The sequence below is a fragment of the Nuphar pumila genome, chromosome 8 (genome assembly GCF_984573655.1).
Source record: "Nuphar pumila chromosome 8, dmNupPumi1.hap1.1, whole genome shotgun sequence".
NCBI lineage: Eukaryota > Viridiplantae > Streptophyta > Magnoliopsida > Nymphaeales > Nymphaeaceae > Nuphar > Nuphar pumila.
The window spans coordinates 13,515,617-13,534,889 of record NC_143256.1 but is presented as its reverse complement, the minus strand read 5'-3'; the positions used below and the strand labels follow the sequence as shown (position 1 = coordinate 13,534,889).

The 19,273-nt window shown below is 35.4% G+C and overlaps 1 protein-coding gene across 1 annotated transcript in view; it reads right to left on the bottom strand.

The window, feature by feature from the left end:
- Positions 1–7,487: 7,487 nt before the first annotated feature.
- Positions 7,488–19,273, bottom strand: part of LOC149829642 (exocyst complex component EXO84B-like) — a 32,236-nt gene continuing 20,450 nt past the window's right edge. The window contains exon 6 of the mRNA XM_090015216.1: positions 7,488–7,784. Within this exon, the coding sequence (XP_089871342.1) occupies positions 7,488–7,784 (297 nt within the window). The remainder of the gene's footprint in view (positions 7,785–19,273) is intronic.

The window sequence follows — 19,273 nt, the reverse complement described above, 5'->3', positions numbered from 1 at the left end:
TTGACATTAAAAAATGCTCAAGCCTTGCCAAATTTGATCATGTCGATAAGGCATGGGAATACATCAAGAATATGTATTCTCTTAAAGATATTGCACACGTGTGCAACCTCCAAGAAAAAGTTTGAATGATAACACAAGGAGACAAAACTATTCGTGAATATTACAATAGGTTGTCCGAACTTTGGGAAGAACTTTCCCTTTTAGAACCAAAGTGGCATTATACCGAAGATATCGAGCTTCGTCAAAAACAACTCGATGCTGAACATTTTTACCAATTTATCATTGGATTAAGGCCGAAATTTGAAACCACTAAATCGGCCCTCCTTCACCGAGGAAAAATTCCTTCTATTGTTGAAACTATTGAAGAGTTAACAATGGAAGAAAATCGTCTCCGGAATGGTTCTTCAAAAATTCAAGATGATTCTATTTTAGCCATGTCTAGACCAGGGAATCATGTTCGATCATATAGGCCTCCTCACTTTAACCGACAAAATGGTGACTATGATAAGAAGAAAGTTATTTGTCATCACTGTCATGTCTCAAACTTAAGGAGCTGAGAGAAAAAAGAGTTGCAATTGCTGGATCGGAGCTTAAAGATCAGAATGCACCAGTTTCTCTAGCCCAACTAATGGAGATTCTTCAACCTCTCATCAAATGTGCCTCTTCCTCATCTGAAGCTTCAACCGGCGCAGCAGCCTCATCTTTTTCTGATCCAGGTAAAATTTATTGGCTCCTTGACTCGGGTGCATCTTTTCATATGACCCCAAATAATCAAAGTCTATCCAAAAGTGTTAAAAATAAAACAAGTGTGTCAAAGGTCTTTCCTGCTGACGGGACTTCTCTTGAAATAGAAGAAATAGGAAATTTTGAAAAAAATTATAAAACAAAGAAATTTTCTATTCCAGAAATTAGACATGTTCCGAAATTAAATTTAAATCTTTTATCTGTATCTCAAATTTTTTATTATGGGTGTAATATTTCATTTTCTTCTCATGGTTGTTAGGTACAAGATCGTCAGTCAGGCAAGCTAATTGGGGAAAGCCATAGAGAAGGACTCTATTACATGAACTTTTTGGAAATGTCGAAGAAAGCTTTTTGTTATAATATTTAGAAAACAGAGTTGGAACTGTGGCATAAGAGACTTGGTCACCCACATATAGCCAAAATCCAATATTTTCCAAATCTAGGAAAATTTTGTAACTCTGAATCATTTGATTGTAAATATTGTATTATCGGCAAAATGAAAAGATTACCATTTCAGAACAGAACATTTTTTTCTTCAAGACCACTTGAATTAATACACTTGGATGTTTGGGGTCCTGCACCAGTAATTTCTAAAGGAGGATTTGTTTACTATGTTATTTTTGTCGATGATTTCTCCCGACATACGTGGATTTACTTTCTCAAACATAAGTCTGAAGTATTTTCATACTTTCAAACTTTTCATAATATGGTTAAAAACAAGTTTCAAAATGATATTGTTATTTTTCGCACAGATTCAGGGGGAGAGTTTTTATCCACAGATTTTCAAAATTATCTTAAATTGCATGGCATCACACATCAAAGATCTTGTCCTTATACACATCAACAAAATGGACTGGCGGAACGAAAACATCGTTATATTATAGAAACCACTAGGACTTTATTAATCAAATCAAGTCCCGAAAGACTTTTGGGCAAAAGTTGCCTTAACTGTCACCTATCTCATTAATAGGATGTCATCTTCTTCGTTACAAAATATCACTCTCATTGAATAACTTATGAACATTTCTCCAGACTACTCTAGACTAAAAATATTTGGGTGCAAATGTTTCATATTTACTGACAAAAATGATAAACTTTCCCCTCGTGCGATTCTCTGTGCCTTTTTAGGATATGCTGAAAATCAGAAAGGTTATAGATGTTTTGACTCCAAAAATAATAGACTATATGTGTCTCGAAATGTTTCCTTTCTTGAAAAGGAGAGCTTCTTTGATTTTAGAAAATTAAAAGACGTCACTGAGTACTCCTTTTTGCTAGATCTAACATCAACATTTGATAAATATGACCTTGACTGTAACTTTGATGATGATCAAAGAATTATTGATCTTAATCATAATGTTGAAAATGAAGAAGTTCATAGGAATACTAGTATTCAATATTCCAGGCGACAAGAGTCTAATTCTCCATGTGCACTTGAAAAATATTCTAACATTCCAACTAGACAATCATCCCGAGTCTCGAGGCCTCTAGGAAAGTTTGTATCATACGAGTCATTCTCACCCACGTATAGGGCAGTTATTGCATTAATTCACTCATATGAAGAACCATCCACATATTTTCAAGCAAAAAATGATATCAAATGGATAGAACATGAAAGTTGAATTAGATGCACTTGAAAAGGCTTCTACATGGACTATTCAAGATCTTCCTCCAGGGAAGAAAACTATAGGATGTTGATGGGTTTATAAAATTAAAACCAAGAGTGATGGTACTCTTGAAAGATATAAATCTCGATTAGTAGCCAAAGGGTATGCCCAAGAATATGGGATTGATTACGAAGAAACCTTTGCTCCGGAGGCTCGTATGACAATTGTTTGAACCTTAATTGCCTTAGCTTCTATCAAAAAATAGTTTATTTTTCAAATGGATGCCAAAAATGCCTTTTTAAATGGAAAGCTAGTTGAAGAAGTCTACATGGAACCCCCTCCTGGTCTAAGTATTCCTAAGAGTAAAGTCCTTCGCTTAGAAAAAACTCTTTATGGACTTAAACAAGCACTGAAAGCTTGGTATGATAGGTTTAGGCGTGTTATGATTGATATTGGTTTTCAATTCTGTTTAACTGACACTGCTTTGTTTATTAAGAATTCTGATGCAAGGATCATTGTGCTTCTTCTCTACGTGGATGATATGATCATCACCGGAAGCGATAAACAGGGAGTGGAAACGATCAAAACACTTCTTAAATCTCATTTTGAAATGACTGATTTAGGCTTGTTGAGATATTTTTTAGGCATTGAAGTTGTTTATTCTCCTAGAGGATATTTATTATCTCAGACTAAATTTGCTTTTGATATTGTTTTCAGGTCTGGCATTACTGATGATAAGAAAGTCGACACTCCAGAAGTTGTTTTGCGAGGAGCTACGAGGGCTATGTGACTTATTGGCAAACTTTTCTTTGGACAGTGTGGCTCTTTTTTCAGCTTTATTTATATTTTATTTGCTTACGTCTCAGACTCTATGCGCTTTAATAAATAAAGTTTGGTTTGGTTTGGAAGATGGGTATAAGATCCCTTGTGGTTGTGGATGTTTTGTAACTGTAAAGGCCCCGGGTTTCTGGGAATGTTTTTGCACTTTAAAAAAAAATTACCACTTTTTCACGAGTATGAGTTGGGGTCGTTACACTAAGAAGGCACAGGGATTTGCTTGGCGAGAAAGTTTGTCATTCTTATTGGTTAAAACAAAACACTTGCATCCAAAGACCCTTAGTCTAGAATAATCAGGAGATAAGTTAACAAGTTTTTCAATTAGAGGAATTCGTATATAGAATTCTTTGGATTTTGACACCCATATTTTTGTGTTTTTTACATTTTTTGAGGCACAGTGAAAGGATTTGCTTTGCGATGAGCTACGAGGGCTATGTGACTTCTTGCCAAACTTTTCTTTGGACAGCGTGCTCTTCTTTCTGCTTTATTTATATTTTATTTACTTACGTCACTCTATGAGCTTTAATAAATAAAGTTTGGTTTGGTTTGGAAGATGGGTATAAGATCCCTCGTGGTTGTGATTGTGGATGTGTTGTAACTGTAAAGGCCCGGGGTTTCTGGGAATGTTTTTGCACTTTAAAAAAAATTTACCACTTTTTCACGGGTATGAGTTGGGGTCGTTACACTAAGAAGGCACAGGGATTTGCTTGGCGAGAAAGTTTGTCATTCTTATTGGTTAAAACAAAACACTTGCACCCAAAGACCCTTAGTCTAGAATAATCAGGAGATAAGTTAACAAGTTTTTCAATTAGAGGGATTCGTATACATAATTCTTTGGATTTTGACACCCCTATTTTTGTGTTTTTTACATTTTTTGAGGCACAGTGAAAGGATTTGCTTTGCGATGAGCTACGAGGGCTATGTGACTTCTTGGCAAACTTTTCTTTGGACAGTGTGTTCTTCTTTCTGCTTTATTTATATTTTATTTACTTACGTCACTCTATGAGCTTTAATAAATAAAGTTTGGTTTGGTTTGAAAGATGGGTATAAGATCCCTTGTGGTTGTGGATGTGTTGTAACTGTAAAGGCCCCGGGTTTCTGGGAATGTTTTTGCACTTTTAAAAAAAATTGTCACTTTTTCATGGGTATGAGTTGGGGTCGTTACACTAAGAAGGCACAAGGAATTGCTTGGCGAGAAAGTTTGTCAGTCTTATTGGTTAAAACAAAACACTTGCATCCAAAGACCCTTAGTCTAGAATAATCAGGAGATAAGTTAGCAAGTTTTTCAATTGGACTTATATTTTTCAAAAAAGAAGATGGTATTCGATTAATAAGATAGGTAGCAGTTAGGGCAGCTTCTACCAAAAAACCTTTTGGAACTTGATTTGATATTAATAAAGTCCTAGTGGTTTCCATGATGTGTCGATGTTTACATTCAGCCAGACCATTTGGTTGTGGTGTGTGTGGACAAGATCTTTTATGTGTGATGCCATGTAAGTTGAGATAGTGTTTGAATTTTTTGAACATAAATTCTCCCCCTAAATCAGTGCAAAAAATAAAAATATCATTTTGCAATTTATTTTTAATTATTCTATGAAATGTTTGAAAGTGTGAAAAAATGTCAGATTTATGCTTAGAAGTAAATCCAAGTATGCCTAGAAAAGTCATCCACAAAAATTACATAATATGCATATCCACATTTTGAAATAACTGGTACAGGACCCCAAACATCTGAATGTATTAATTTAAGTGGTCTAGAAAAAACAAAAGTTCTATTATGAAACGGTAATCTTTTCATTTTGCCAATGATACAATCTTTACAAGTAAAGCTTTCAGAATTACAAAATTTTCCTAAACTTGAAAAATATTGGATTTTAGACATATTAGGATAACCAAGTCTTTTGTACCACAAATCCAACTCTAGTTTCTGAACGATAATCTTTTCATTTTGCCAAGGATACAATCTTTACAAGTAAAGCTTTCAGAATTACGAAATTTTCCTAAACTTGAAAAATATTGGATTTTAGACATATTAGGATAACCAAGTCTTTTGTGCCACAAATCCAACTCTAGTTTCTGAACATTATAACAGAAAGCATTCTTAGGCAATTCCAAAAAATTCATGTAATAGAGTCCTCATTCTCTATGGCCTTCCCCAATCCCTGACTGGCAATTATGGACCCAAGAACCATAAGAAGAGGAGATATTACACACATAATCAGATATGTGAGAAACAAACAAAAGGTTTAAATTTAGTTTAGAAATATATCTAACTTCTGGGATAAAAAATTTCTTTGTTTTATGAAGTTTTTCAAAATTTCTTATTCCTTATATTTAAGAGATGTACCATAAACCGTGAAAACTTTTGACACACTTAAGTTATTTTTAAGACATTCGAATAAGCTATTAACATTTTGGGTTATATGAAAAGAAGCATCAGAGTCAAGAAAACAAGGAAAGTTATCGAGATCGTAGAATGATAAAACAGCTGCTCCAGTCGAGGCCTCAGTTGAGGAGGATGCTCCTTTGAGAAAAAGTTAAAGAATCTCCATTAATTGGATCATAGATACCAGTGCATCTTGATCTTTTGATTTCGGTGCGACAGATGCAACTTTCTTTTCTTCTCTCCTCTTCTTTTTAGCTTAGGACATTGAGGCCTATAGTGCCCCGGATCATGACAATGGTGGCAAATGACTTTTCTTTTGTTAAAATCACCATTTTGTCTACCAAAATGAGGTGGCCTATAAGTACACACATAGCTACCCGGTTTAGACACAGCTAAAACGGAATCATCTTCAAGTTTTGGAGTATTCTTCCCAAGTCTTTTTTTCTTCATAATCAGTTCCTTTATATTATCAATGATACAGGAAACCTTTCCTCGATGTAAAAGAGTTGATTTGGTCGACTCAATATCCGGTCTTAAACCGTTTATAAATTAATAAAAATGTTTCATATTGAGTTGCTTTTGGCGAATCTCGATATCTTCGGAACAATGTCATTTTGGCTCAAGAAGAGTCAATTTCTCCGAAGATTTGGATAACTCATTGTAATATTCCCTAATAGTTTTATCCTTTTGAGTCATCGTTCGGACTTTGTCGTGCAAATTGCACACATGTGCAATATCTTTAAGGGAATACATATTTCTAAGATATTCTCAAGCTTTATCGGCATGCTCAAATTTAGCAAGGCTAGAGCATTTCTTAATGACAATGCTAATAATTAGTCATGACATAATTTTGGTGAGACCTATCCTTCACTCTTTCCATTTTTTCTCATAGGTTGTCAACGCCTTATTCTTCTCTCATGTGAGAGGTACTTCTTTGTCATTCTCAATTTTTGTGAGAATTAGTTTCGGTTCCGAATCGGAACCATCCACTTTACCCCACAACCCTTTTCCCCAAATGTGGTGCTTTATGATTAAAGCCTACATCACATAGTTGGTGTCATTTAATTTTATGGGTATGATGGTGATCTTATCATTGTTATCCATCTTTTATAAGGGTGAGAAAAAGAGATAATAGATTAGAGAAGAAAAAAGAGATAAAGAGAAAGATAAGAGGAGAAGAATGAGTACAAACACAAAATTTCATATCCAAGCTTCCTCTAAATGCTTTCCTTCTTTAAAAAAAGTCTCTTGAGTCACGAACAAGAGGATAAAACACCATTTGCAAATGAGGCACGAAAAACAAGACAAAAATTCTTCAAGATCTAAGGTCTTTAAGGCTTTTATACCATGTAATGAAATGGTGGTCTTCCACAAAAGCACGAGAAACTCTCAAAGAGTATCTATTGGAAATACCTCAAACACAACCCATGAAAGGTTATAAATGGAAGAACACAATAAAAATAATAAATCTTTATTTCTAACAAGATATGCTTAAAAAGTAATGAATACAATGGAGGGGGAACACCCCTATTTATACAAGTGGGAGAGTGGTAAAGGAGAGCTCTTTTAGAGCTCTCCTTAAGAGTCGTTGGACCTAGTCCAACGGCTCTAAATATAGTCGTTGGACTAGGTCCAAGGACTATATCCTTAGTCAAGTCCTAGTTGGAACTTGACTAGGATGTGGTATCTAGTTCTAAACGAACTAGATAAAAATAAAAATACAAAAAGGAAAAGAAAAGAAAAATAAATATAAATATATAATAATAATATAATATAATATTATTATTATATATATATTAGATATGTTACATTTTACATTTTAACAACTCAAACTTACGGTGAGATCACCAAAATTTTGCTAAGAGAAATTGTGGTAAAGGGAGGGATTTAGTGAAAAAATATGTGATTTGATACTCTTATGGTACAAAAGGCAAATCAATAGTCCCTTTCAAGTGTTCTTCCTTAACATAAAGGCAGTCAATCTCGATGTGCTTGGTCCGTTCATGAAACGTACGATTGCTAGCAATGTATATGGCATTCTTGTTATTACAACACAACTTTGAAGGTTCTGAAACATCAACTCCCATATCTCTAAGTAGAGACCGCAACCACATGACCTCAGTTGATGTCGTAATCATCTCTATATTCAACTTTCGTGGAAGATAACGATATCTTCTGTTGTTTTTTACATTGTCACGATATAAGATAATCACCTAGGAACACATAGAGACCAGTAGTTGAGTATCAGTTATTTGGATTTTCACCCCAATCAGAATCAATATAAGCAATAAGATTTAAAGATGAGGATGAAGATAATAAAATCCCTTTGGATAAAAATTCTTTATATATCTGATTATTTGCAACACGACATTCATGTGCACAAAGGTTGGTGCATGCTGAAATTAATTTGCAATATGCATTGCGTGTGCAATGTATGATCAAGTAATGGACAAATAAGTTAATGATCTAATAAGTTGTTGATAAGGTGTTGGATCATCCAATCGAATCTCATCTTCAGCTCTCATCTTGGCATTAACGACTTCTGGTGTAAGCATGTTTATCATCTATGATTTTCGAGCGAGCAACAATATCAGTTGCAAACCTCATTTGAGACAAAATGTATCCTCTTGGTGAATAAGCTACTTCAATACCTAAGAAATATCTCAAAAAAATGAGATCAGTCATAGCAAAAGTCTCTTTAAGTATAAATTTGATTTCTTCAACCGCTTTCTTATCACTCTCAATGATGATCATATCATCGACATATAGTAGTATAACAAAAGTAAAACATATGGGACTTACAAAAAAAGCAGTGTCAGTATAACATGAACTACAACCAAAATCCAACATAGTTCTATTAAACCTATCATACCATGCCTTGGGGCTTGTTTAAGCCCATACAAGGTTTTGCGAAGACGAAGAACTATACCCTTCTCAATGTTCAGACCGAGAGAAAGATCCATGTAAACTTCTTCATTCAAATTTCTATTTAGAAAGACATTTTTAACATCTAATTGGTATATAGGTAAATTCTCAATAGACATTATTGCAATGAGAGTCCTAACATTAGTCATAGAGGCAACTAGAGCAAAGGTTTTTTTCGTAATCTATACAATATTCTTAGGAATATCATTTTATAACTAGCCTAGCTTTGTATTTTTCTAATGATCCATCACTTTCGATATTTACTTTAAATACCGACCTACATCGTATAGCCTTCTTTTCCTTTGGTAGTGGTTGAATTTTTCAAGTATTAGCTTTATGTCTAGTTCTAAGTTCATAGCTTCAACTCATTCTTTTATGGTCTTCCTATAATTTGAATGTTCATTATATGAATGTATAACTATAAGACAAGATCTAAAATTGGGTGAAAAATACTCATAGGAGACTAACCCGTTTGAGGGTCTAGAGATCCGTTCAGATCTATTAACACTAGGTTCTTTTATCTCAAGGAATTAGTTATATTTATCAAAAGCACATGGATGATCCCCACTATCACATCGAGAGTAACATTGAAGTTCTCAAGTAGGTTCTTTATCAACATTTGACTCATGAATAGGTTCTAGATTATCATCAATATCATTAGAAGCATTATCACCAACATTCTCACTAGTATCATAATCCACAACCTTAGCATTATATTTAGGTAATAAATCAAACAAGAAAGCATACCCAAGATCTTCCTTGGATTTTTGAACATCAAATCTTTTTTCTCTTTTAAGAAATGTAACATTCCTAGAAACATAGAGCTTATCATTTTTCAAATTGTAGCATTTATAGCCTTTTTGGTTATCAACATATCCAACAAATACACTTTATGGCATTAAGAGAGTTTGTCATGTTTTTCAATAAGTACAAAACACTTGCATCTAAACACCCTTAATCTTTTCAAATCCAAACTAATTTTAAAAAGCTATTAATTTGGTGAAGGCATTTTATTTATTAAATATATCATGGTAAGACTAGCTTCAGCCCAAAAAAAAATTGGAAATCCCTTTGAAATAAGCAAAGTTCTAGTAGTTTCAACAATACGACAGATGTTTTCTTTCGGCAATTCCATTTTGTTGAGGTGTTCTAGCACAAGATTTTTGATGTATAATCCCATGAGTCTTCAAATAAGTATGAAATTCATTTGAAAGACATTTTCCCCCTAAATCAGAGCGAAAGGTTTTGAATTGATTTTTAACTAAATTATGAAAATCTTTAAAACATGCAAAAGCATTGGATTTGAATCTAAGTAAATCCAAGTATATCCTATGTAGTCAAAGGCGTCTAGTCTGGCTAGTCGAAGGAAAAACTAGGAATCGGTCGGATTCCTAGTTTTCCCCCTTCATGGGTACTAATTTTCTTGCCTAAGCACTGACTGGGCGCCTAGTCGGTCCTTGCCTAGGTGGGAAAATTGGTACCTTGCAACTTGTTATGTGCATTTTTTGTTTTTTTTTAATTAATTTGTTATGTGTTTGTATATGTAGATGTGACATTGAATTATTATGTGTGTTTGTTTATATGTACATGTGTCTTAATTTTTTGTCAGGTTTTGTAATATAACAGATTTATTATGCGGCTATGCTTCACGATAGTGGAATTTTGTACTTTGTGCATTTGTTCATTAATTTTATGTTGGATACATCTTTGTTCTTAGTCTTAATAATATTTGGACAAGTTTTGTAAATATAACATGTTTACTACGCTTGATGGTAGCAATACCTTATGCTTTGTACATTTGTCGTTGATTAATTTTATGTTGGATACATCTTTGTTGTTAGTTTTAGTACTTTATTTTAAGAATTTATATTATTTTAAAATTATTTGGCATTTGTTGATAGTTGTTTGCTTTGCTTATTCAATTATTTTTAATATTTGGGCAGGTTTTGTAATGTTCGACATGTGTTTTTTGGTTTATTGCTTATTGTTGATAGTTTTTATGTTGCATACATGTTTGTTACTAATTTTAGCAATTCATTTGCATATTTTTTATATTTTTTTATTTCTTAATCAAGGTACCGACTAATCCGCCTAGTCCCGCCTAGGATTCTTAGGGGTCCACTGCCTAGCACTTTTGATTACATAGAGTATATGTACTATAATCATCTATAAAAGTAACATAATACAAGAATCCTCTTTTTGCCTCCTTTTGACGTAACAAAAATCCGTCACCACACATCCGAATGCACCAATTCAAAAGGTTCATTTGACACAAAAGTTCTAGATCCAAAAGGAAGCATCTTCATTTTTTCAAGTATACAATCATTGCAAACAAAATATTTTGCCTTATAATATTTTTGCAAAAAAGGAAAAAGTGACAATTTGGAGATACTTGGGTAACCTAATCTTTTATGCCAAAGAACTAAGTCTATTTATTGGGCATAGTTACAAAAAGATTCTTTTGGGAGATCAAGAAAGTCCATATAGTAGAGAATCTAGAGATCTCCTTCTATGGTCTTGCCCAATCAGCTTCCCTATCTGCACCCAACAAGCCTTATATGAGAAGACCTCACACCCATAATCCGACATTTGAGAAACCGAGAAAAGATTTAAGTTTAGTTTTGGAATGAGTAACATTTGACACCAAAAAAATTGAATTCTTTAAAAAAATCTTTAAATTTCTTATACTTTTGACATTTAAAGAGGTTTCATCGACGGTAGAAACACATGAGAAATATGAATTTGTTCAATCATAAAGTAGACTCATTTGGTGTCATGGAAAACGAGGCTTCTGAATCCAAGATCCAAGAGGGGAAGAAGATTGACACAGTGACATTGAAAGTAGATAGAGTGGCCTTTGGATGTTGAAGAGCCTCCACCAATTAAGTGATTGACAAGTCCTTAACATCGCTTCCTCTTTTGCTTGTTTCCTCTTTTTTGGAAGTGTTTTCACTCATCGAGATCACCTTTTGTTTGAGTTTAGAGCATTCTGGTTTCATGTGCCTCGATTCATTGCAATGGTGGCAAATAATCTTCCTTCCACCTCCATTATACCTTTTCTCGAAATGAAGAGGGCTACATGACCTCACATTATTGTCAGGTCTTGACAGAGCAAGAACTTCTTCACTTGCCTTGTTCATGTCGAGTCTTTTTTCCTCATGGCATACTTCGACAAGTGTCTCACTAATAAAAGGCGAGGTGGTTTTATGGAGAAGAGAGGATCTCACTTGCTCAAACTCAGGCCTAAGCACAAACAAGAAAAGATTCTCCTTCTCAATTAGTTTTTGCCTTATTTTTATTGTCCAACCTTCCCATTTAGGTTTGAGAATAGATAATTTGTCCCATAATGGGGACAAGAGACTATAGTAGTGTAATAACCGCATTTTTTGGGGAATTAATTAGAATTTTTTTTGTAGATAAAATACGTAAATAAGCCTAGGATCCACATTCTGGATCCAAGATATTTACTTATTTAAGTATAATATCTTATATATACATTTAAGAAAAAGAAAATAAGTGGAAAATATATATATATATATAAATGGACGTAATTATATTAAGGGATCCATTCGGATCCAACCCATGGATCCATATCGCATGGGTGGTGCGGGCCCAAAACCCCGGTTGGACCTGGACCTCGGTCTTAGACCCGGACCGTGCCCTGTGAAACAAATGAAAAAAAAAGAGATAAAAACTCAAAGGCAACCCGATACGGGTTGCCCGATAAAAATAAAGAGTTAGGGTTCTGAATGAACCCTAACACAGAAGAAAACCCCAAAATCGCAAAAGGGGGGAGGGGGTGTAAGCGGCCGCCGGAAGATGGAAGGTAAACTCCTTCCTTTTCGGGAGACCCCCTTTCTACAAAGGGCCTCCCGTGCTCTTCCTCCCCACCTTTGCTCTCGTCTCCCTCTACTTCACACCCTCTGACTCTCGTTCTCTTCTCCCTCATTTTCGCGCGCGGCAGCAGTAGCACCAGTGTCGGTCGACCCTCCTTTCGCGACAGCAGTCTCTGATTGCCGATCTGAGGTACGGGTTCCCTCTTGTGATTTGAGTAATGTATTGATTATGGGTGGGGTTTTCTTGCATGATTTAGACTACCAAGGAAACCCAAATCGAGTTTCTTGGTCGTGGTTTTCTTTGTGGCTGACGCTACAGAAAAAAAAAAGAGAAATTTTTGTTTTCGGATTACAGGGGGTTCTCTGTGTCTTGCGTGAGTACTGATGTAGGGTTTATGTGTTTTTGCATATGTATCGATGTCAAGCATGCACTGTGTTGCTGTTGGAAAAGTTTTTGTTTGAAATTTTTTATTCTACTATGGGTTTTTCTATGGTTCAGTGGAGTGCTTGTCTCAAGTATCATATAAGAAACTGCTCAGCCCATTCGAGTGAGTTAAAAATAAAAAGGTAGAATCTGGGTTCAACAAGCGTGCCATGTACAGAGTTTTTGTTTTCTCATTTAACACATATCGGTTTTGGGGAGATCGGTATTGAAACTATAAAAATTTTTATGCATATTCGTGCTCTTATGTGTGAAACGACACCAAAAGAGGTTTAATTAGATGTAGTTATGGAATTTTGTTTTAAATGGGGTCATATCCCTATGGTGGAAGATCAACTATAGAAGCTATGCATCTTCTTAGACAACTTATTGAGAGAAATAGAGAGAGGAAAAAAGATTTGCATATGGTTTTTATTGATTTGGAGAAGGCATACGATAGAGTACCTAGGGACGATCTCTGGTGGACAATGATGAAGAAAGGTGTTTCTCTCAAGTACATTAGTATAATTAAGGATATGTATGAAGGAGTAGTAACCAATGTCCGCACTTGTGGAGGGGTGACAACCAATTTTCCTATAACGGTAGGGTTACATCAAGGATCTGCTCTAAGCCCTCTCCTATTTGTTATAGTGATGGATAAGCTAAAGAGATCAATTCAAGAAAATGTGTCGTGGTGTATGTTGTTTGCTGATAATATTGTTTTGATTGATGAGTCTAGAGCTGGGGTTAATGCTAAGTTAGAATTATGGAGACAGACATTGGAAGCAAGAGGTTTTAAGTTGAGTAAGAGTAAGACAGAATACATGGAATGTCGGTTTAGTAAGCAACGAAGTAATGATGGGAGTGTAGTAAAGCTTGTTGAGCAAGAAATATCGGTGGATGATTGTTTCAAATATTTGGGATCTATCATTCAAAAGTATGGAGAAATTGATGGAGATGTAAATCATAGGATAAAGATTGGGTGAATGAAATGGAAAAGTGCAACTGGAGTGTTGTGCGATCGTAGAATGTCATTGCGGTTGAAGGGAAAGTTTTATAGGACGACTATTAGGCCCGCTTTACTATATGGTACGGAATGTTGGGCTGCCAAGAGACATCATATTCAAAAAATGAGTGTAGCTGAGATGCGTATGCAGAGATGGATGTGTGGAAATACAATAAAAGATAAGATTCGGAACGAGGAGACACGTAAGAAGGTAGGTGTTGCACCCATTGAAAATAAGATGAGAGAGACTCGTTTACGGTGGTTTGGACATATTCGGCGAAGGCCTAATGATGCTCCAGTTAGAAGGATGGAGAAATGGGAAAATATATTAGTTAAAAGAGGTCGGGGTAGGCCTAGGAAGACATGGATGGAGGTGATAGGAAAGGATATGAATGCTTTGAACCTCACCAAGGACATGGCATAGGATAGAAATGATTGGAGGAGAAGGATTCATGTGGAAGACCCAGAATGATTTTCTTTTTTGGTTCATATCGCTGACCTCAATTGTTTTGGGATGAAGGCGTAGTTGTTGTTGTTGTTGTGGTGGTGGTGGTGGTGGTTTTTTTATATATAACCTAAACTGTGGGTATTAATATACATATAGACTAAACTATATAACCTCATCTAGTATTTTTAATCTCATAGATGGTTCTAGAATTATACTGTTGTATTTATATGATACAACAAACTTCAAATTTTGTATAAGTTTGATGGTTTTTTCTCAAACTGAAGCTTGACAAGATTCTATATTTTTAAAGCCAGTGTGTTTCTACCTGCAACAGCAGTACTTCATTAATGTATACTTTTGAATATGCTTTATTTATTGCTTTTCCACCATCAATCATGCTTAGGAACCCTCACACGACTTTCTCGTTATAATAGTGTTTGATGTTCGAGATAGCAACTAGAGGTCTCATGGTTTTGAAATTTCCAGCTTGCTGTCTAAACTTGAGCTTGTTGATCATGTATAGGGAAATAAAACAGTTTAGTTACATATCTTAGACTTGGGAAATCCTTGTTTCTTGTTATCCATTGATAAAATTCATCTTTTTCAACTGGGACTGCATCTTTTGATCTTTGAACATATGTTGCTTAATTTGTATTGCCACTGTAATGTTCAACTTTTGTAGCTTGTACTATCGGTAATATATCAAACTCCGCCATGAGAGCAGTCATGTGTGGTTCCACCTAAATACATTGGGACACCCATTAGATCGACTGAAGCGGGGTTACAGTATCTACTACCTATCTAATTTCCTGCTGAATGGTTCATGGGCTAGTGGCAATCCAATGCGGGATACTACATCCATACTATACCACACATTTTTACTATCTAATAATAGTTTCTTGATTTTTTACCTTAGAGTGGCTGAACAAAAGGCGTCAAGTATATTTTGAATTATTCCCTGTTAAAAGATCGCTGATTTTGATAGTTGAATACTCAAACTATTCCATGTTCGGAGTATGATTCCACGGTTATACTACCCTATGTTCTGAAATGTTCACACTCAAGCCATAGCATACGCAAAGAAATTTTGGGCTTTCACATGACAGTGTATAAACATGTCCAGGATATACAGGGTGTTAGTTCAATGTTAATATGTGTCGATTAAGCTGCATACTTTCTGAATTGTTAAATACAATGGCTGAATGATCATAGGTAATAAGTTTGTTAATAGAAATTAAATTTCTGTGAGGATCCATGATAGAAATTACATTTTTATTTGTTAAGGTCCATGTCAAAACTCTGAATCTGTGCATTTTTTGCATCTTAACACATATATGAATTTGTGCAGTTTCTACAATGTAAGAATACCACAGTATGTGCTCAACCCAACTATGTGCTTAGCTTGATAATTGGCAATTTTGATATTAAAAGATCTGTCATATAAATGTGAAAGGAAGTACTTGCACCTGGGATGGTGAACACATGCATATGAGCATGGAAGATCATGCACATTCCTAAATTTGTATGAAAGATCGTGCATGTGGAATTGTGTTAATATCATTGCGTATATTGCACATTGTTATGGTTTTTGCATATGGTGCATAGATGATTGAAATGAATGATCTAGGATTGGGTGGCCTCGGGCTGTGGGTTGCTCCGTTATTAATTTTGAATGCATCACAAAAATCACATAAATATTTTACTCTGAATTGCACTGTTCTCTGTGTTTTCCACGGGCGGGAGTCCCGTGATGGTTCTTGCAAGGGTAGATGCGAGTTTTTGCCTTTGTTTTTGTATGTTGAATTGTAAAACTCAATAATTGGCTCTTAATAAAATAATAATAATTAACAACTGTGTAATATACGTTCTGGGATCTCCCATCTGGATAATGGAGATCTTAGAGATTCGGTCTTGGAGAGACTGTGAGGATACAAAAACTCCGTGGGCTTTACTTTTGTCTCCTGAACCCGATATTGAGGTTTTTTCTCCTGGCCTCAGTTTTAGGGAGAGTTTGCCACTTTACCTGGGAATGGTGTGCACAGTTGTTGTTTTGGTATACCAACGAAATGACACTTGTGGTTGTGGGGTGTTCCCGACATTAGATAGGTGGTCTAATGTTTCGAAGGTTGTTTCGGTTGAGGGCTAAGTTTGGAACCAAAGCTACCCTGAGAACCTAACTTGACATCGGAGATTTTACTCGTTTGGTGTACCCGCGGGCAATGGTAATTAAAAAAAGAAACTTAAATTATATGCATTTAATAGGGCATGCATATGAAAAAATAAAACTTTAATGAAATATAATGATGTGTTCAAGCATTGCACGTAAATCATGTATATTCCTGTCATGCATATGTTATCTGTTCCCTTAATTGTTACATGTTGGTTGGTGCATGATGTTTAATCTCTAATGTCTGTTAAATGTCTTACTTAAATTGTGATCATTGTTATTGCTTAAATGTTCCCTCATGCTTAATAAATGCTCCTTGTTGCATAAATGCTTAATTGAATTATGAAATTATCATAATTGCGTTCTTCTAAATTTTTGCATGAAATCTTATCTATGTTTTTTAGCTCATTTGTTTCATTAGAGGAACCTCTGCTCAGGATTTCGGTTTTGACACCCTACTTCTATGGTTTTTCGCAGCCGCAGGCGATCAGTGAAGTGACTGGCTCTTGGGAGAGTTACGAGTATTACATTCTTGCTAGACGGTTCACAGAGGGACAGCGTGGCTCAGTTTTTTTTTTATTATTTACTTTTATGTCGTTTAAATAACTCTGATATGTCTTTTACAATTATTACTTAAACATTCTTTCTTTCAAATAAATGAATAATGTGGTTTGGTTTGGTATAGATGATAAGTGTAAGCTCTACTGTGGTGTGTGGTTATCCAATTGTGAATAGAACTGTAAATGCCCTGGATCTTTGGGAATATTTTCGCAACTTAAAAAAAAAATGGTATTTTCAAGGGGTATGAGTTGGGGTCGTTCCAGGTTTGGTATCAGAGCCACCACAAAGACTTACACTTTAATCATCTTTTTAGTGTTAAATTTTTTATTTTTGGTATGTGAGCCCTGTCCGGAAGCATCAGCAAGTCGTGCCTCTTACTCCAGAGCAGTCTTCTTCACTGGTAAGGCTATTTAATATTTTTATTCAAAGCATGTGAACTTTGTATGATTTGTTGCAATCATAGTTTAAATTTTCATTTGGTGTGAATTTAAAAGTCTTAGTGTGATTGTATGAATTGTTCGTGATCAACCCCAAGGGGATAGGATCGGTAAGGGTCTAACTTTGTGCGATAAATATGTGTGTAGCAGATGTTGTATTTACGCAAGGGTGCTTCGTCTTCCACTGGTGCTCCCGCCAATTGGCAGGAGCAGAGAGATTTCATGATGAAAGTCATTCACACCCTGACCGAGACCATGACGGCTCAGGCAACGCAGACGGCTCAGGCACTGCAGGCGGCATAGGCCATGAAAACGGCGCAGGCTGTGCAGGCAACTGCCTGTGACCCTCCTGTCGACGTTGTTTCGAATGTGGGCGGTGTTTCCTTCGAAAGGTTCTTCAAGTTAGACCCGCCAACTTTTGCAGGCAAGGCCGACCCAGAGGCAGCCGAGAGCTGGGTCGAGAAGATTGAGAGAGCGTTTGATGTCATACATGTCCCCGAGGACAGGAAGACACCTTCTGGCACGTACCGTCTGAAGGGTGATGCCAAAAAGTGGTGGGACACCCTGCGAAGGGTGAAGTTAGCCGATATGGATGTGATTCCCTGGGAGGTATTCCAGAAGGAGTTCCTGGACACGTATTTTCCCTCTTACGTAGATGTATTCACGCAGGGGTGCTTCGTCTTCCACTGGTGCTCCCGCCAATTGGCAGAAGTAGAGAGATTTCATGATAAAAACCATTCACACTAAGACTTTTAAATTCACACCAAATGAAAATTTAAACTATGATTGCAATCAATCATACAGAGTTCACATGCTTTGAATAAAAATATTAAATAGCCTTACCAGTGAAGAAGACTGCTCTGGAGTACGAGGCACGACTTGCTGATGCTTCCGGACAGAGCTCACATACCAAAAATAAAAAATTTAACACTAAAAATATGATAAAAGTGTAAGTCTTTGTGGTGGCTCTGATACCAAACCTGTAACGACCCCAACTCATACCCCTTCAAAACCCGTAATTTTTAAGGATTATTAATAAATAAATAACTTATTTTTTTATCTCCAAATTAGAAATGTGTTTCTAGCTTTTTAATTTCATTTATTTATTTATTACATATTCATTTATTCATTGAAGCCAATCAAGGTATAATTTGCATTTATAGAACTATTTTGGGCTATAAGTCACTATTTATATATATATATTATATTTAAATATATTTTTGATAGAGTTGGTAAATTATTGGAGTGTATTTGTGTGTTATTTGGCTCTTGGTAATGATTTATTGGGTAATTTGCTATTTTTGGTTAATCTTGTTATAATTGGCATTTTTTGAGTTTTTGGCATATGCGATCGCACAAGAAGGGTTCGTTGTATTGCTTGGGTAGCGGTCTTTGCAGACTTCGAAACTCCTCGGTCTTTTGAGTTTTGATTCATTGTTCTTCACATTATTAAGGTAAGATACCTTAACTGAACTTATAGAGAGCATGTTAAGGCACTAATTGTGTATGTTGCACTGAATATCTAAATGAATTACAAATACAAGTTATGCTCACAGACTTCACTTAGTTGTGAATATTTAGGACTCTTGTGATCGTAGTTCGGAGATCATGCTTGTCATGATTGTAGTTAGCGGAATATGGAGTGTGTTTGTTGTAGGTACACCTGTGTGTGGGTTTGAATGCTTGTGCACTTATGAATGTATAATATGTACGCAATGTGTGTCATCATACTTTGGTTTGCGCATACTATGTTGCTTTGTGTGTTTGTATGAATTTGATACATGGTGCACATATAACTACTATGAATATGTATAAGTCGTGTTCGATGCATACTGTGAATGTTATATATATTGTTTTATCATATAATGGACTCATTTATTCTTGTATAGAAGAAAGCATGC